An 8,506-nucleotide genomic window follows, 5' to 3' on the forward strand; every position below is an offset into this window, starting at 1 on the left:
TCAAACACCAGTCCGTCCTGCCGGGTCGGTCCGACCTTTGACCCGGTAAGGCTTCCGGGTCGACGTCCGGACCGGGTCTGAAAACATTGCTTTAATGTTAATATAATTACTTAAACACTGATTGATAGTTTACGTGATTGGATTTCAAGAGGAATAACGTTATTACATATACATACATACACATATGTGCACATGTGTTGATTGTTACACATGCATGTGTGTACAAGATATATCATTACATGTATGGGCGGTGCTTGAAAAAATATATTATAGTTAAATACTTGCTAACTAAGTGTATACATAAATTCTTAACTGGTTTAAGGAGAAATTGAGTATTATAATTAATTAATTAATATATAGATGTTTTGATTCATTACAAGGGTATTATTATAAATAGGGTGGTGGCAAAGCTCATTCTCTTCCAAACTACACCTTTTATACTTTATTCTACTTTTGGTGGTGTTTCTTTTTCATCACCATCTTCCATCTTGCAGCCGAGTTTCATATTTAATAACTTCCAGAGTTTAATTTACCAAAAGAACAAATGGGATCAGGAAGCTCACCATGTGCATCTTGCAAACTGTTGAGGCGTCGGTGTGCGAAAGACTGCATCTTTGCTCCTTATTTCCCACCTGATGATCCTCATAAGTTTGCCATTGTTCACAAGGTCTTTGGTGCTAGCAATGTCAGCAAAATGTTGCAGGTATTTTTCTCTCTAGATCGTTCTCTAAATATCTATCTATATATGTTTGTATGTCTATATACATACGATCAATCAAGAACCAAAATCTTTTAAATTAGGGTTCTTGTTTTCCTTAAAAAAGTAAGGTTTTTGTAACTAAAGATGGCATTTTTATTAGATTAATTAAACATGTAGCCTTATTATGTCACAAAGAAACCCTTATTGTGTCCTGGTTTCAAAAATTATTTTTTTTGAAGTGAAAATCATGAAAGTTTCAAGAACTTGCAAAGGGAACAATTTAACCTACAGTTCTAAAAATCTTTACATATTACAAATATAAATATTCTTAACTTAATGTTTATGACATATAGGAGCTACCGGTTCACCAGAGAGCAGATGCCGTTAGCAGCCTGGTGTATGAAGCAACCGCAAGAATGCGAGATCCAGTATACGGATGTGTGGGTGCGATATCCTACTTACAAAACCAAGTCTCTCAGCTACAAATGCAGCTTGCAATGGCTCAAACTGAGATCTTGTGCATGATGCAGCCGGAGCCGGAGCTGCCAGCAATTCATCCATCAATGGTGGATTGTGGCACGAAATCGATGCTGTTATCAGGCACTAATACAGGCGAATTTGGTGACCAGATGCCACAGTTCTTGAGCTACAGTTCATCGAACAACATTAATGTAATCCAGGATCCTCTAAAAATAGAGTCTCTTTGGACATAAATCTTGCATTTCAGTTCCCATTTTGTGTACTTGTGTTAGGTCTCAGTTTTTAGCTACTACTTTAATATGAATTTCAGTTTTCATCAACTCCTTTTGTTTATTAGTATACTAGGTTAGATCCCGTGTTCCACACGGGTGAAAATTATAATAAAAATAAAAATTATTATATGTAATACGTAAATTCATTTATTTCATATAATAATTTTTATTTATGACTTTTATTTTATATTCATTTAAATCAAATTATAACTTAAAGTATTAAAATTGAATTACATGTATATAAAAAAATAAAAGATTTGTCCTAATTTTCACCATTTAATAATTTTTCAAGATTTTAGCCATTGTATTGATTATATAGTCAAACTTTTGTTATTGATTTAAATGAATATAAAATAAAATTAATGAAGAATTTTATATTGAATTGTAAAAGGTTAAATATTAGTCTTTCTAAATTTATGAATAGCTTAATATGATTTTAGAATGGTAATTAAATGAAAAATAATGGATATAGGGTTTTATGCATTTAATGAATTGTTATACATTTTAATGAATGTTAATTAGGTGGAAAATGTATTTAAGGGAATTACTTATGCGGAATCCAATGTAGACACTCTATAATGATGCCATATGAAAAAATTATTTTGCTTTAATAGTATATATATATATATATATATATTATTACACACTATTACACACTTATTGTGAAGCTTATGATAAAAAGCTTACGTTTTACATCTTTTATAAATATATTGCATTACAGAATAATTTCTTAGTATCAAATCATAATCTATCTAACTATATATATATATATATATATATAATTTCTTAGTATCAAATCATAATCTATCTAACTATATATATATATATATATATATATATATAGTTAGATAGATTATGATTTGATACTAAGAAATTATTCTGTAATGCAATATATTTATAAAAGATGTAAAACGTAAGCTTTTTATCATAAGCTTCACAATAAGTGTGTAATAATATTATAAAGTATTTTACGATCTGTCAAAGAACGCATCTTGGGTAATCTTTATAACGTTCTTATCTCTATCTTTAAAGTTTTAGAGATTTATTTTGTTTTGCAATAGAATCTCTATTTCTATCAATAAAATTTATTAGTTTATGAATCTTATTAGTGTTAAGTGTCCATATATGTCTGTGTTAGCGTGTCTATATGTATGTTAGTGCTAGTGTGTTGGTCTGCATGTCTTGGTGTTAATGTGTGTGTATGTGTATTTATGTGATATGACTATGTTCATGTAACACAAGTTCACATAAAGATACACTAACCTAATATCCATCGACATCATGCATCTGATAATTACTTTATATATCAAATTAATTACATTGAATTTGAAAATGTTAACTATAGATATATTACATTATATTTGCTGTTGTGATATTCAGAATTTTTCACAACATCAACTGACTTGGCTATTTATTTTATATTTGAGTAATCCAAAACAAGTCATGGAAACTCGCCTAGCTTGTGCATGCGCTCATAGTAGGCAAAAACTTTTACTTCGTGCTATGACAAGCTCGTAGCATTAGTTATAGATAATAACATTACATTTCTAGATATTATAAATTAAGGCGAGACGTTAGTAATTGTAACAAATAAATGTGTGAACCACCTTTTCAACCAATGTAACAAAGAAATGTGATACATATACGGTGAGCAACCTTTTCAATCAATGTGGAGTAGCATTAGCAATTTGGAATTCGTTTTGTTCTTCGCTTCATGATCTAACAAATCCAAATTCAATCATATATATACGTACATTTTATAATTGGCTTGATTGATGTCATCTTTCTAGACAAAAGAAATATATTGTGGAAGGAATGAGGCTATATTTGACTTAAAGTAAGAGCTAATTTGTGATTCATTACTTCATTTTTGTTTTTATGGATTGTAACTACAAACAAAACGCCAAGTATCTCTTGAACTATGTTGTTACACATCTCACTTCTCTTCATGCAATTATGTTTCTTGTATATTTGGTTAGCCTTTTCAGCTTTTCTAACCATTATCTTTTATTTTTAATAAATCATCTCCTGTTAAAAAAAAAATTGCATGCGGGTGCACAAGACTAGACGCGGGCATTCAACTAATGCTTTTCCGTTATCTACATGTATTGTGCCTACAAACCTTTGATGGCTTGAAGTGATATTTAGTTGGCTCCACATCCCGAAGCCATCAATTTTGGTCCATCACAAATTTAGGCACGTGCGACACAATTTTAAGTACCAAGATCACCAAAATTTACAACTACCTCGCTAACAATGATCTTCAACGGTAAATTACTAGGATGCTAACTATATATGAGGGACTATGTTTTCAGAAAGTGTCCGGTTTATAATGGATGAGCTGTCTGAAACCATTATCGAATAGAAGATTGAGAATCAAACGTCATGGATAAGGCTAACGAGGACAATTATTGGCTTTGTTTTTGTCACCGACGAACTTTCAGATCGTAATAGCTTTTCGGCATATCACTGACGACTCTTTAAAACAAAGAAAAAATTTAGTTAAATTATCCCAGTCAGTAAATCGTAGAAATCATAGATAATATTCCATTAGCTTTTTGCCGGCACAATTCATGTGGGTAATACCCCAGTTTTCTTATAGTATCAAAGATAATTATAATCAGCGATAAATCAAGTTTGAGTGCTATGAATATCAATTTAGAATTTGTTACTTGGTTTTGTTAAAACTTGAATTTTAGGGTTAATTTGGAATTTGTGACTGGTTCTTTTCGTTTTAAACATGATTGAATACTTGAAATCTTGATTAGAAGTTGAAACTAGTCTTGACCTTACCCGAACGACGACCGACCTAAAATTTCTAATGTTTGATAGTGAAAAATTCGAAGACCGAAAAAAGAAAACCCCGGAAGAAAATCATTGGTAGCTATGTGTATATATTTAAATGAATTAATAACTAACCGACTCTCGAGCACCAAGGCTAGTGGTCAATATTTGGAAAACCATATATGTAAGTTTCTTGTAAAATGAGTTTCAAATTTACTTAAAACACAAGTTTGCATCTTACTTCTTTATTGATTTAATCATGCAAAAGTCTAGGTTGGAGAGATGCAAGAAAAAAATAATGTCGAGAGCAATTTTTGACTTTATACGTGGTGAATCAATTTTCGTCAACTGTACATGTTTTATATAATTTTAAATGTTATAAACAATTTACTAAGGTGCTGTTTGTTTTTGAAGGCAAAAACTGTCTGTAATCTGATTTCATGTCTGCAACTGAAGATGTGATCTGAAGGTTTGCAATCTGAAAATATAATACTGTTTGTTTTATAAACTGGATATCGTCTGCATAAGCTGAAAATTAGTTATCTATCATACATATCACAGTAGATAGAAATCATTTAACGTCTATAGACTAGTAAAATAGTTGGTGGTGGGCGGTGGATGGTGGTGGTAGCGGACGATGGGTGGTGGTGGTGATGGACGGTGACGGTGGTGGGTGGCAGATGGTAGGTGGTGGTGGCGGACAGTAGGTGGTGGTGGTGATGGACGGTGATGGTGGTAGGTGGTCGACGGTGTTGGTGGCGGATGGTAGATGGTGGTGGGTGGTGGTAGTGGACGATGGTTGTGGCCGACGGGTGGGTGGTGGTGGTGATGGATGGTGGTGGTGGTGGGTGGTGGTGGTGGTGATGGACAGTGGTGGTGGGTGGTGGATGGTGTTGGTGGCGGATGGTAGGTGGTGGTGGGTGGTGGTGGCGGACGGTGGGTGGTGGTAATGGATGATGGTTGTGGCCGATGGGTGGGTGGTGGTGGTGGTGATGGACGGTGTGGTGGGTGGTGGTGGTGGTGGTGGTAGTGGGTGGTGGCGGTGATGGACGGTGGTGGCGGTGGACGGTGGGTGGTGGTGGTGGTGGCGGACGGTGGGTGGTGGTGGTGGTGGCGGCGGCGCATGATGGATGGTGGTGGTGTTAGACATTGGGTGTTGGTAGATGTTAAGAAGTGTGAAGATGTATGAAGAAGTTGAACAATAGCTTCTTTTTTAAAACCATAAAAGCAGTTTGCAAATCTTATTTAAAAAAAAAACAAACAGTCTTTAGAATCTTATGTCTACGCGCCCGCAGACATAAGCCTCCTGCAGATGTTTTAAGCAAAAACAAACACAACCTAAGTTAACAATTTCTTGCATCCTCCACTAATAAACTAATTATTAAAACTAGTCGATTTGTCAATGAGCTAGAGGTATTCAGTAAGGAAGAGATTTGATGTTTTATGTTGCCTAGGGTGCGACGGACCTTTTAGAATACTACTTGTATTTCCTTGCATGGAAACAACAACTAAGGAGGGTTTCTCCTTATAGACCGCTTTAAAATTTGCCTCATTTCTTATGTGACAAAGGTTCATCCATTCCACCTATTTTCTAACAATTTTTCCAACTTTATAAGCCATAAATGCACACTTTAAAACATCCATATCTCATTCTATCTTTGCATAAATTTGGACCAGCTTGATTCATACCAAACTCTCATATAACAGAACGCAAACCCAGAAAAATATAATTTATATTAATCGCAATTACATACAATTATTAGTATCCAAACTTACTAAAAAATCCTTTTAATTATTTTTTTCCAACAAATAAAAACACTTTATTTATTATGTATCATATGTACATGAATAGGGATGAGTAAATGGTATCGGTGATGGTACCGAGCCAGTATTGTACTGGTACCGAAACGAGCATTTTAGTACCGGTATCAAGCTTTTGAAAATATCGGGATCGGTACTGGTATTTATCGATTTTTTGCATACGATACCATTACCGAGCACTTTCGGTACTGGCACCAATATTTTAGAAAATTCAGAATCGGGATCTTTTGGACCAGTATCAGTTAAGTATCGACTACCGAGCTCATCCCTGTATATGAATACTATGTGTCCAAAGTAAAAAAGAATTCAATGCAAACATGAAAAACATCACTCTAGAGTAGAAGCTGTCAAGTTGCCATCCGCCTCGGGCCCATCCTTCCTAGAGAAGAAATATCTAAAGTGTGTGTTCATGGTGGGCTGATCATAAGTGGGCCAACAACTTCTTTCTCCTTTTTCCTTTAACAAATTGTTTGTACATGTTTTAATTCAAATTCGATGTATAAATTTCATTATAAACCCATATGTAATGCATGCATCAACAATTCACTAATTATCGATATATTTTTAAGGCGATTAAAGTTGAAATTTAGGGTTATGAAATAATATAATGAGGGCCTAATCACGCGTTTTAATTTGTCTTGTATATGTATATGAGCTTAAGTTGCGCTTAATTACTTATTCCATGCTTTTGGTACAAATCAATCAATACATTTAACAAATTATCAAAAATATAATCATGTAGAGAGAGTGAAATACTAAAGCCTTTTATCCACCTTTTAAACCCCATACCATAGGATACTTTAGAAATATGAAATATATTGACCTTATATTATTCATAATTGCCACGTTGTATCATATCCTATTAATCAGATGAAGATAAGACCATCCCACCCAACCAAAAAGAGCAACCACTAGCTAGCCAGGCAACCCAAACCCCATAATATTCACCCACATCCCCTTCTCATGCACACAAACACATAGGAAAAATGGGAACAAATTCTTTGTTAAAATCTCCAAAGAAAGAAGAACAACTTGTCCCCGATTCTGTAATCCACGGGTTCTTTGAAACCGACAACGACAATCCTTTGGATTTCAAGGGCAGTTTGGGTATTAAAGAGGAAGGAGGCCAAGGAGAAGGTGTTATGAGATGCACATATGAAGAGTTGATGAGTTGGGATCATTTGATAGAATGGGATGAGTTCTCGATGAACGAAGATCAAATTTCGGGGGTTTGCGATCAAGACAAGCCCGAACATGGAGAGGGTATTTTGGTCGATTTGATTGGAAACATAAAAGGAGAAGTTTGCGCGCTTTGGGAAGGAGACGAAGAAGATGAAGAGAAGAAAAGGTGCTTGAATTTGAGCTTAAATTACCAAGAGGTTATCAATGCATGGTCCGACCGTGGTTCTTGTCGTGCCAGTGATTTCACTCATTCGACTACCGACAACAACGGATATGTTAGTACTTTATTTTGTGTTAAACTTTCCAAATTGGTTAATATGTGCATCCTTTTAAAGATTTATGATAGTTTTGAATGTTTTAGATGGGAGAAGTGCCTGTGATGGATGAAGCCAAAATCAAACGGGAAGCAAGTGTTCTCAAATACAAAAAGAAACGTCAAAACCGGCTCTTCTCTAGAAAGATAAGATATCAAGTTCGAAAACTCAATGCGGACAAAAGACCAAGACTCAAGGTAACAATTTGATGTGTTGGTTTTAATAATCCAGATTATGACATGTTAGTTGATAATAATTCATGCTGACAATCTGATTAATGACACTTCTAAATGAAAATCTGAGTCCAATCCAATGAAGAGGTAACCACGTCTACCCTAATGAATAATCACTTATTTTATCCTAATTAAAGTGTTTTAAATTATCATTTATTAATAGGTCAACATATCAAATATTCAAATTGCCAAAATTCAATAAAATATCTTACAAATCATGTTAAGACATTTTTTAAATACTTGTAAATATATAACTCATAGTTTAAATGCTATTATTCGTAATTATTTGATAGTTTTATAGCATGACCATAGATATTTCTTTGTAGGGAAGATTTGTGAAAAGGGAATAATCATGAGAAGATACTAAAAGGTGATGGGCAAAATATCTACACAAAATATCTTCACAAATTGGTTGGTATTTTTCACATGGACATGCTTAGTGAATGTCACTATCTCTTTTGCCTGTATATACCAAAACATAAAAGACAAATCTTTCTTTATTTAACTAGAATTTTCTTTAACTGTCAGTGCTGGTCTATGTAGTTTAGGAATAGGAATGTGACTAAGATTTGTAATTTGTATTCATAATCTTATATTATTGTAACCTCGCGTCAGCAGATTTAATACGTTGGCTATTTGTCGGATAATTAGCAGTCGGAAATCATGTTTACCTGTTTGTCATTAAATATTATGACTTTGATTTTTAAATACATTTCTTGA

General features: G+C 33.9%; 2 protein-coding genes across 2 annotated transcripts; both read left to right on the forward strand.

Annotated features, from left to right (window-relative positions):
- The first annotated feature begins 541 nt into the window (after positions 1-541).
- On the forward strand, positions 542-1,413 carry LOC143559255 (LOB domain-containing protein 12-like). The gene is made up of 2 exons (XM_077047891.1): positions 542-703; positions 1,054-1,413. Exons 1-2 carry the CDS (start codon positions 545-547, stop codon positions 1,411-1,413), a joined length of 519 nt encoding a protein of 172 aa, XP_076904006.1. The 5' UTR covers positions 542-544.
- A 5,630-nt stretch (positions 1,414-7,043) lies between these two features.
- LOC143559271 (uncharacterized) lies at positions 7,044-7,591 on the forward strand. The gene is made up of 2 exons (XM_077047901.1): positions 7,044-7,514; positions 7,586-7,591. The coding sequence occupies exons 1-2, from the start codon at positions 7,044-7,046 to the stop codon at positions 7,589-7,591; spliced, it is 477 nt and encodes a 158-aa protein (XP_076904016.1).
- Positions 7,592-8,506: the final 915 nt, after the last annotated feature.

The sequence above is a fragment of the Bidens hawaiensis genome, unplaced genomic scaffold (assembly GCF_021521415.1).
Source record: "Bidens hawaiensis isolate Kalapana, Puna unplaced genomic scaffold, B.hawaiensis_p1.1 tig00019799_1, whole genome shotgun sequence".
In the NCBI taxonomy this organism is placed as follows: domain Eukaryota; kingdom Viridiplantae; phylum Streptophyta; class Magnoliopsida; order Asterales; family Asteraceae; genus Bidens; species Bidens hawaiensis.